Source organism: Salmo salar, chromosome 11 (genome assembly GCF_965601325.2).
Source record: "Salmo salar chromosome 11, fSalSal1, whole genome shotgun sequence".
NCBI classification, from domain to species: Eukaryota; Metazoa; Chordata; class Actinopteri; order Salmoniformes; family Salmonidae; genus Salmo; species Salmo salar.
Genome location: NC_138301.1, coordinates 87,759,733 through 87,771,024, shown reverse-complemented (window position 1 = coordinate 87,771,024; position 11,292 = coordinate 87,759,733). Strand labels below are relative to the sequence as shown.

Below are 11,292 nucleotides of genomic sequence, written 5' to 3'. Positions count from 1 at the left end.
TTGAGTAGCTCGCTCCCTTATTTGATGTGCTGCTAGTGGCGGTGTAAATGATGCAGCTGTACACAACGTGTTAGTGCTTGTCCCCGTTTTGTTGGGGAGATTATCCGTATGGACGTGCGTTGATGCAGGCGAGATTGCTCCAAGTCTGGGCTTGATGAATGAATCCGTGATATACATTGACATGACAAAACAAAATATAGGCCTGTACAATCAACGTTAACAGCGCTGTAGAAGTCTATCAATCAACTCTAAGGTCAAACCCGTCATCGGGGCGAGGCGGGAAGAGACGGGAGGGCTCGTGGCTGGTGTCGCATTTACGTGACATATTTGGTTGGATAGGATGTCATTCGATTCTGCAAAAAACCCTTGTTGTTTTGAAAGAGGTGCGCTACTAAACACGTATTTATGTTATAGAAATTGATTTTGCGTCTACAAATACCAAGATATCAATTCTCCATTGCTTTGAGCTTTCATATCCATAACACACCCACATCTTTGTCCACTCGCTTTGCTTGAGTCTGGGGGTGGAATTCCATCAGTAGCCTACGTTGGTGAAATATCAGTAGCAATACATATTAGGACGGATATAGTTTAATTACAGCTCGTTGTTAGATAGAGTTTGATGTTTTGATAATCGGTTTTCCTGTTTATTACACCGTATATCACCAGAGACCGTGGACTGCGCCTGCGTCCCCGTGATTCATTTCAGAGATGTCCAAATAAACATTAGGTCACACTATTTGATCGATTTCTACAGGCTGGACGCATGCGTTACGTTCAAGAAAAGGAGGTTGCTTCGTGATGTGACATATTGAAAATGATTTTTATTTGTTCATTTACAGTCAATTGATATAAACATGTCCATGAAAGGAAATGGTTTGTTCAGTATAAGATCAAACATTTAAGAAATTCAGATTTGATAATAAGCACATACAATAATTTAGATTAGAACATATCACAAACTGACCAAATGGGAACGAACAAGTCAAGAATGCTTCCTCTACACAAAACATCCTATATAACAGATTATATTCAAGTCGATTTTCTTGTCTTATTTATGGTGTTTCCGTAAATTTGCCTTGGCCAGCACATGCAGTCAAGTTCGTTTCCATGTTGCGTGATTCCTTTGAGATGATCACGTGTCTCCCTCTTTTCCGTTTTATTAATCTTTTGACGCTTTACACACACAAAAAAAACTTCCAAGTGTGATATCTGCACGTGCACGGCGCATGCCCGTGGCCCATCATGGTCGGTCGCATGCTGTGCAGCAGATGATAATAAAAATGAGCTTTCTTGTTTTGTTTTTTACAGTTTTTATACCCCTCGACCATCGGCCTGTGGAAACTGTTAGAAACTCCAGTGGCAAATTGCAGTGGTCTACTATTTTGTTAGAAAGGAAGGAAACGAAAACGAGGTGTTATATATATATATATATATATATATATATATATATATATATATATATATATATATTTTAAAAAAAGTATAAATCAATAAATAAATACATTGATAAGTAAATAAATAAATATAGCCTTTATAAATGTAAAATAAATAAAGTTGTCATCAATACATGCACATCATAAATTAATAACATAAACATTTACCCATTTATCCACCTTCAAATTGTTTGGTTTCAGTATTAGTTTGGCAACAAAACTGGGGAATAGGGCTGTTATTTTCCTGTTGCTTTTTTGCTTGGAGACATTCACATCCTTGCCCAGCTGTATTTGGCTGGATGGGTTCAACAACAAAACAAAAAATTATAGAAGAAGACGAAGTCAAAACAAAAACGCGTAAAACGTGGCCGTTGGATTAGTGGTGGTTACTACTAAGTGAAACTCATGGATACTGTGTGCTCCAGCGCTTTGCGCCGCAGGGAGGCGATGCTCGTCCCTCTCCAGACGTCATTTTCTGGGGAGCTACACAGCTGGGGCGAGCCCGTCACGTTGGTGGGACCGGACAAGGAGGCAGGGACCATCCCAGGGAACGGGTTCTGGTAGAGGTGAGACTGGAGCCCGGATCCGTTCGACGACATGTTGGATAGCCCCATGGAGTTGGGCGGCGGACCGGACAGGCTACACTGGGACAGGGACTGTGCCATGGCATGCTGGTGCTGGCGACCCAGGGCTGGAGGGAGCTGCAGCTGAGAGACGCCTGGCATCCCTGCCGTAGCCCATCGTGTGTCGTTGGCGTGGAAGGAGCATAGGCTGTCGCCCATGGCCGCGGCGGCGGCAGCGGCAGAGTTGAACTGGCTGTGCAGGCCGTGGTGGGTGGGCAGCAGCGTCCCCGGGTTGCGAAAGACGTTCGTGGTCTTCTTGCGCTTCTTCCACTTGGCACGTCGGTTCTGGAACCAAACCTGGAGTGGAGAGAGAGAGAGAGAGAGAGAGAGAGAGAGAGAGAGAGAGAGAGAGAGAGAGAGAGAGAGAGAGAGAGAGAGAGAGAGAGAGAGAGAGAGAGAGAGAGAGAGAGAGAGAGAGAGAGAGAGAGAGAGAGAGAGAGAGAGAGAGAGAGAGAGAGAGAGAGAGAGAGAGAGAGAGAGAGAGAGAGAGAGGAGAGAGAGAGAGAGAGAGAGAGAGAGAGAGAGATGGGTTAGCATCTGGCTACAGTGTAATCATTTTGAGACACAATGAATAGGCCTACTGTACATTTCTGTATATGCTCACTTTTACTCACGGGAAAGCGTTTTAAGTTCTTAAGCAGGTAGCACATAACTCAGATATGGCCATTACAAATCTTTCTATCAGGGGAAATCCCTGGATAACACTATACATGATATAACTGATTAAATGATATGCCATAAACGAAGGTTTTGATAGCTTCTATGTCATTACGCCAAATCCATTTCAGTAAATCGTCTGTGGCATGCCTACATTAGTGCATAACCGAAACACCTCTAGGTGTCATAAAATAAAAATGGCTATGTCAGAAAACACAAATTCATTTCCATGAAGCCTAAACCAATACGCCTATGGGGGAGGTGGGCATCTCAGCTGAAAATATGTTATTGCAACTATTATTATAGACCATTATTTTGTTATGAATTTAAAATATCCGAAACCAGTTTGTTATTTCGATGATTAGTAGCTCTATTTATTTGATATATCATCACATATTCTGCTTTAACCAATTTGATGCATAACATGGATATTAACACTGACTATTGGCCTACACAAAACAACAATAACATCAGTATTTCGGAAGTAAATGCGTTATAAAGGCGTTATAAATGGATCACCAGTGTTTATTCCGCGGGTCCTTGGGAGAGACTTTCTAGGCCTATATAGATCTCATATATGACTATAGTAACCCGGCTATCGCCGATGATTAATGTGAAGATTTGGTTGAGAAACTGGGCCGTTGTATTAAGAGGCCAATCTCTCCCCCAGAGTAGCCAGCCGTGAAATCCAGCCTCAAATGCATTACACTTCAAATCCAAAAAAAAAAAAAAAAAAATGCAATTTCTCATTCCGTTTAAAAGACAGAGTAGACTTTCAGCGAGTCCGCCATTAAGACGTGGAACTCTGACAGGCCCATTCCACAAGAGAACAGCGCGAGCTGCGTGCGCCTCCTCATTCGAAACATCCCAGATCTATTTTTACCCGCTGGTTCAGAAGTGTTATTATCATTGGTGATGGGCTTTATAAAGGAATCATCATTTCGCTAATTGTTACTTTATGTAAATCAACTATTCAAAACCGAATTGATCCGTGCAATAATGATGATTACCACCGTTATTGTTTCACATGTGAACGACTCGTCTGCATTTTTCATTGCTGGTTAATAAGCCCCCATTGTAATAAATAATTCTGAAATTGGTGGATAATAATGGATTTGGTTTTATTGCACTATCACCCTGAGAATGGCTACTTGGTAATGAACGACAATGCATCAGACAATGACCAAAGACAACTGCAATGTCGCGCTGTTCTTGAATTCATCCTGTGTGCTATTTTGGCGAGCTATGGAATGTAACGGGAAATAAAATAAAGTAATTACATTTTAATTGAGTTTAATTGTGAGGGTATAATAAAGCAATATCATTTCATTTTCATCTCGCATGAGAACGCATGAATATGCCAATTCCAATCGGAAAATGACACGAAACGTTATTAGATTTTAAGAACCAATTTTGTTCCCAAGTAAAGTGCCTCTTGTTTTTATCTGGCCAACTCCAAGTGGCTTATTCCATAGGCCTACATGTTTTGTTTTTTTTACCATGTGTAATATCTTAAATTAAGTCACATTTTGCCATGTAAAATGCTATATCTATTTTGATACAATGAGTAGGGCATACATGAAAAAAATACACTCATATTTATACTAAAATATAGTCTACATACAATTCTTATTTTCGTGAATAATTTTTCATTTATTTTCATGAATTATCGGCAAATACCTAGGCCTACATTGGATGTCCTTAATTTTTCCAAGGTGTAGCCCACAATCTGTGATTGCCAGATATTATGAACAGACCTACGTACCCTCATGAAATGTAAATTATATCCAAATCAATGTATTAATGCAACTTTGATTATAGGCTAATTAAAAGCTGTTTTAATTTCTATTTTTATTTCCCTCCGTTTGTTTCTGAAAAATGTTATCTCTTAAAATCGTAGTTTTCTCATTTCTGTCTTGAATGACATATTTGTGGGACAAATGTATTGTATGAATCAAAGAAATGCATCTGCGAATGGACCTGGCGCGTTCGTTTCTGCACCATGGACAGCCCGCGCGCCCAAAGCAGTTTTGTCAGGGAGGGATTTTACCTTCTAGCCTATTTATCATTTTCTAATACTTTGAACAGAAACAAAACCCTCACAAAATACAATCGTGGATCAGATGTATGATATTATTATTTTTGATACAAGGAAATAAAAAAAAATGGTTGCCTCGAGGAAGATGAAAATACACAAGGCGTGGCTAATTATTCTCCGCTGTCGTTTTGGTTCGATGGGAATAAAAGGGCAAATGTTTTAGATTATTATACATTTCTACTGAGCTATTTCTCACACAGTATCAAAGTATATATTATTGTACTTCCTTCTATAGGCTACACTTTATATTCTTTAGATGCCGGCTACTTATGTTATATTGGCACTTATGTGAGAACAGCTGTGAGTAGGATATTTTCCTCCTGTTAATTTAGACTATAATGTAGGTTTACTTTGCAATTAGCCGCTGTGCCTAGCTACAAAGATCAAATATTGTTATTGTGTAGGTCCTACATGAAGTGAAATAATAATAGCCATTGACTATTCATATTTAGGCCTACGTTCTCTTGTTTGGTTAAAAGGGATAATACATACGCCCACACATTTCATTACATATTTGTATGCAATATTAGTACACTACTCTTACAGCTGTATTATTCTTGCTTCTAAATCATTTTCTATGAGACACACATTTCCCAACCCGTATCACAAACAAACCTGCACGCGAGATTCCGTTACCTGCACGCGAGATTCCGTTAGGCCGATCCGTAGGGCCAGTTCCTCCCTCATGAAGATGTCTGGGTAGTGCGTTTTGGCGAAGCTGCGCTCCAGTTCGTTAAGTTGGGCCGGGGTGAACCGGGTCCGGTGGCGCTTCTGTTTCTGACTCTGACTCTGACTTCCTCCGGATTGGCTGGAGTTATTCTGCTGCTGCTTGTCCTGTTGCTCTTTGCTGTTGACCTGCATGCCGGAAGGGTTGGATCCTCCGTTGTTGATATCGTCTCCAGGGAGCATGGTAGCCCCCTCCACGGTGTCTGGCCCCGGGGCTAGCTCACTGGAGTGGCCGGGGTCAGATCCCACTCCACCTCCTAGTCTGCACTTCAGAGCCTCCCTGTGACCCAGTAGCTCCGCCGCGGCATCCTTCATCCCTGGATAGACACAACACCCGGTCAGAATTTAAAGGCAATGTCACAATTATTTTTGCATAATGCAAAAGCCTACCCTGTGTTAAAGGAAAAAAATTATATAATTTATAAGATATTTCCTGAAAATACATTGTTTAGTTAGGCTATTGCAAGTGACACTTCTACGAATGTGTCAAAGTCTGGCAAGAGAGGAATACAGGTTATAGTTTGCCAATGCATGCAAAGAGTTGGTTGAACATTTTGTTATTTTACAAAATTATATTTTCTAAAAACATGGTGAAAACATCGAAGTGGACATTGTAGTATGGATACAACCAGAGACTAAATGCCATTCAAACAAGCACACAACTAGAATACACCGAATAATCGCCTCCTTAATTCCATTCCATCACGTCAATAATTTAGAAAACGGTTAAATCAAATTACGCAGTAATATAATAATAATAATAATTACTTTTCCATTGAATTAGCTCACTTAAATGACATTAAGATAAAATAAGAAACAAATTGTCAATTCTCTCTGCTTGATTTAGATTAGAAGTGTCTCCAGCTTACAGTAGAGTTGAAGACCGGAGTTTGGCGATGATAACTCACCGAGGCGAGCATCCAGGAGGTCGGCGTGCGAAAGCATTGCGCACCGCTCCAGGGCGAAATGCTATTCCAAAAAAAATCTCTATGACTTTAACCTATTTAAAAAATATATATAGACTAAATGAAAGCAAATTCGGTTTGTGGTTAAAAAAGAAGGTTCCTTGCATTATAATGTCCTTTAGAGAAACGGGGAGGCGCCTAACAACCGAATGAACCCATGAGCTTCTTCAAAGGAAAGCCAATCAGATTTGAAGCTCGAGATATGACAGACACCTCGAGAACCCTGAGCAGCCAGCCACGCCAATTTCCCAAATCCAGCAACATTCACAAGTTCATTTCTTCTAATTTCTGTAATTGGCTTTGATTTCAACTCCAAATTATATCCAATAAAATCACATGATTTAATATTGAGACGCTGGATCAGTGCACTATTTGTTTAATTGCGCGTGCTGTTTCTGCCTTCCTCTATAGTATATGGGCCAGGTTTCAACAACGACCGATTTAGCCACGTTAAAACAGCCTCTGTGGGTACATAAACATCGTTTCTGGTGTGTGAATGACACAACATATTTCCTACACAAACGAATGCCTCAAATTAGATTAAGCATACATAGCCCGAGTATGAAAGCATTGAGTGTGCATTTTACACTACATCTTAATACCAATTTAAGGTCAGGTTTATGTCATGTGAGTCTGTTGAAAGTGGGTCAATGGTTTTTTGTTTTAATAGCATAGCACGGCCCTTTCTCCGTTTTTATTTTATTGTAAACGGCCGTGGATATTTTTACTTTCACCAGACATTTTCGACTTCTTATATCCAATGTGTCCTAGTCAGTCCTGCCTATTGGACACGAAGTGAACCTCTGCTAATGCCTCTGATTCCTCAGTCAGCCAACAAAGTTTAGAATAGCGATATATTTCTAACCAGAGTAATTTTCCACATCATTAGGCTTTTATGTAATTAGTGCCAAATCTATAAGCTTTTTATTACGATTATTAGAGTAAAATCAGTATAAATTAGAGGTGATTTAGTACTGTTGAGGCTCGACTGTCACGCAGGGAGGGACTTATTGTAAATGATATGTGAGCAAATTAAGTGCATAATTCGGCGGAAAGTGGAAACTGATCTGTGGCTGAACATGAGCTGGGAATGTTTCCTTTTGATAGAGGAGAGAGCAGATCTCCGCTGAAGGCGTGGGTCGCAAACTGTCGTACTAGAACAGACACACACGAACACAAAATCATGTTCTAAACACTTTGCAGTTGGCCAATTACTTTTCACGGTATTGATTTTTAATCTGCCCAAATTAAGCGTATTCATTTTAGTCAGACAAAGCAGGTATAAAAAGGTCTGTAATGCAGTCTGTAAATAAACCGCCATTATACCAATTAGCACTAGCTTCTTGTCACACACCACGTTTTCTAAATATATAAGGGTCACAAAAGACTCCAACAGGCTCCACACAGATGTTGGAACGTTTTGTGAAAGCTAGTTCATTTGTTCTATAGTGAATGGTGCCTTTTTGGAAGTAACACAAAGGAAGCGTCCGAGCGTAAACTTGGGGCACTTTGGGGTCCTCTCCCAACCCATCCCGGGTTGAATTAGCTCGGCTCATCTTTTATCTAGTGGCAATCTGGTGTCACGACCGACCGGGGAGCACCAGACAATCTCGGACACACCGGGGTCACAGCAATCCCTTATGCGCCACGCAACCGCAGGGTAACTATCTACCGCTCGTCCTGAAAATTAGAAAAAGGTGGATTAAATTGGGAAACAATTATCTGTTCTTCTTCTTTTTCACATCCGTAATGTGGATTAAAGCGCCAGAGCAGAGAATGTGTGCGTTATTCAAGATGTCCGGGTTTGTGTTGTCCTTTCCCTATTTCTATTCGAAGAGCATATTAACTGTATTTGCCGTATGCCTATTCAGCATCAATTATCCTAATAATATGATTTAATATGTTACCAGTTTACCTGTGTCCGTTTAGGCAGTCTTGGATTGTGCGCTGAAACCATAACGATAATTTAAAATCATTACTTTGTTTGGTGTTCGCCACTCCGTCAGAACGGCACCATTGCGTGTGATTGATTGCGCGCTTATTTTTACGACTTTTCGATAGCTCACCGCTTTTATGGCTGTACAACAAAAGTGAATGACTCATTTCCGCGCGCCATCTCATATTTAACCCGGGAAAACGCCAAGAGGCAGACGCAGTGGCGTGGCGCTCCAAGAATGCATTAAACTGCACTTTTATTGATATCATGTAGGCTACAAAATACACATTTAGGCTATATGAAAAGGTGTCTTTGTGTCGAAAGTGACCCTGTATTAAATTCCTTTCTACAGTGCTGCAAATGGCCAACGTTGGACTTTTCATGGCGGATGGAGTTGTTTTCCCCTAATAAATAGGTTTCAGATTGTTGACCAGAGACAAAGAAAGACAATAGCTAGGCTGAAAACACATTGGCTCCCTCTAATACAATTTATTCAGCTAGTTTACCTCGTACAATACCTATAGATTGAATCTCTGTAAGCCAATACCTGCCCCCAGAACTAAGCACAGGGATTTCAAGCTTTATTTGCGAAACGTGGAGTAAAACAAAGCATTTTATCAAATTCATTTGTGGGAAGAAATGTAACCATTTCCCGCTGCAACAAAAGGTCCTCTTTTCAGTAGGTTTACACCCGTGAAATTTTGCAAATAGCCTACACTGTATTACCATAGGCCTAACCCTTTCTGAATATAATAATAGCCATATGCTAATAATAATAATAATAATAATCACAATAACAATAGCCTAAATAATAATAATAAAAACGGAACAAAACGGAACAAAATTAATAGTTTCTCTCCAATAGGCCTATATATGCTATTGTTTATTGTTAGCATGTTAGTACATTTTATAGAAAAAAAATCACGAGTTAATCATACAGAAACATCTTTGTTTGAAAACATTGAAATCAAAAAATCGAAAGCACATTATAGTACACAAGAAAAAACGCCGTAAATATAATACAAATAATAATAATAATTGTTACTATTATTATTATTATCACTTTGTTTATTTTTTCGTATTAGGAACATCGAGGTTATGAACACTTTGAGGCCTATTTCTCCAACGAAATTGTAACCTATAATTTACACAAAGTGTGTGTGTGTGTTTGTGTGTGTGTCAGACGAAGGTCCTCGTTTCACTGAATTGAAAAGGCTGTAATTAAGGTAAACAACGAGGAGCAAAGCAGAGTGGCTTCTCTCCTGGCTGAGATCCCCATAACAACATCAATCTTATCCAGCACAGAAATAAAAATAGACAAACAAACAAATTCGCCACCTGCAAGTTAATGCGGCGCATCTGAGTGGAAAGTAGACATTTTCACGCGCTCTGGAGATGAGGAGTGACTTTTAATAAAACCACAAGAAAAACAAATGTAATTCTATACGCAGAACTGGAGCTGTAGATTTCCAGGGCACCTCTCTCTTTTCAACAGGGGCCTTGGGCATTCGCTCGCGCATCGGGAGTTGCATGCTAGAGACACCGCGTGCTGCCTTTTGCCCGTCATCACCGCCTGCCCTTCATTCTCCCGCGTGCATTGTCGTCTCGGGCCACGGTGCAGAGAGATAACACGGAGGATGATTTTTGTTGACTCTTTTTCTTCTTCTCCTCCTCCTCTTCTTCTCCCAGGTCTGCGGGTGAATCTAAGTCATCAGGCGTCTGTATTCACTCAATTAGAGAATTCTAAAGAGAAAATCGATCTTCCATCTGCAGAAATGCCAGTTTAACAAATTATATTCTTGTTTCGTGCAGGTGATTTGGTGACAGTCGGGGGATTAGAAGTAATAAGTTGTTGTGTTTGAGCTCTGGGGAGGAGAGAGGAGCGAGGAAATAGAGAGGCGCGGTGCGCGCAAGGGCTCCATCCATCAGGTGCATCGCCTTGCCGCATCCTTCAGCAGGTTGACGTTTATTGTTATGAGTCTTGTCCTGGAGGCAGAACTGAGCGATTTCCCTTACATTCAAGAAAACAAAAATGTGCTTTTTGGTCTTGATTTAAGGTTACACTTTTAGAAAAAAAGGTTCTGGATAGAACCAAAAAGGGTTATATTGCTTGCTTCATTTATGGCGCCCCTAAAGGTTCTATATATAACCCTTCTGTAGGGGGTTCTTCTTCACTGAACTAAAATTGGTTCCATATAGGGTTCTATATGGAACCAATTTCGTTTCTATATAGAACCTTAAAGGGTGCCATATATGAACAAAGCATAGAACCCTTGTTGGTCCTTTCAGAACATGTTTTCTTGGAGTATAGGGTTAGGCATATACGGTTAGCAGGTTAGGGTAAAGGTTAGGTTTAGGCTTTTTTATGACTTTGTGGCTGTGCCAGGTAATGGCCACTCTGTAAGCTGCCTCCAGAACAAGACTCATGACAAAAAAACGCTAACACGCGTCCTTCGCCCACATATCCAGGTAGCGCCTGCGGCCCGCCACCGCATCTCATGGTTCAATTAGCGCCGCTGCCCTATGCGAGGACTCGATTAGACCGTGAGTCATCCGAAAGAAATATAATTATGGTTCCAAATAAAATAATCAGCATTGAAGAGCGATTTCCTTAACGAGATGGATAGGCTGGATGTCACGGAAAGGCGCGCGTCTCATTAGGGCGATAATGAGACTTCGGGGCGATCCCGATAATTATCGAAATCTGTAAAATAAGGATCAAGCCAACCCTTAATGTCTGCCCAGTCAGGTTTTTTTTGTCTTGTGTTATTAGACTGGCATTCATGTGTCTTGGATGCCTTAACCCCGAAAGAGTCTGAACTTATTCGGAGAGAAATAATAGGCCATGAGA

At 40.5% G+C, this 11,292-nt stretch overlaps 1 protein-coding gene across 4 annotated transcripts; it reads right to left on the bottom strand.

Annotated features, from left to right (window-relative positions):
• Nucleotides 1-1,475: 1,475 nt before the first annotated feature.
• LOC106563039 (homeobox protein orthopedia B) lies at nucleotides 1,476-6,597 on the bottom strand. Of its 4 annotated transcripts, none has more exons than XM_014128251.3 (3): nucleotides 6,449-6,597; nucleotides 5,430-5,857; nucleotides 1,476-2,356 (listed from the first exon to the last, which is right to left on the bottom strand). In XM_014128251.3, exons 1-3 carry the CDS (start codon nucleotides 6,483-6,485, stop codon nucleotides 1,829-1,831), a joined length of 993 nt encoding a protein of 330 aa, XP_013983726.1. In that variant the 5' UTR covers nucleotides 6,486-6,597; the 3' UTR covers nucleotides 1,476-1,828. The 4 variants fall into 4 exon arrangements, with proteins under 4 accessions (XP_013983726.1, XP_013983723.1, XP_013983727.1 ...); XM_014128248.3 differs by having other exon boundaries at nucleotides 6,410-6,595; XM_014128252.3 differs by having other exon boundaries at nucleotides 1,477-2,356; nucleotides 5,451-5,857; nucleotides 6,449-6,596.
• Between the last annotated feature and the right edge of the window lie 4,695 nt (nucleotides 6,598-11,292).

Coding starts and splice junctions, on each gene's coding strand:
- LOC106563039 (XM_014128248.3), bottom strand. CDS start 6,485: ATGCTTTCGCACGCCGACCTCCTGGATGCTCGCCTCGGTGAGTTATCA. Junction 5,858..6,409: donor CTCCGGTCTTCAACTCTACT/GTAAGCTGGAGA, acceptor GTGTCTATCCAG/GGATGAAGGATGCCGCGGCG. Junction 2,357..5,429: donor TAACGGAATCTCGCGTGCAG/GTTTGTTTGTGA, acceptor TCTCCACTCCAG/GTTTGGTTCCAGAACCGACG.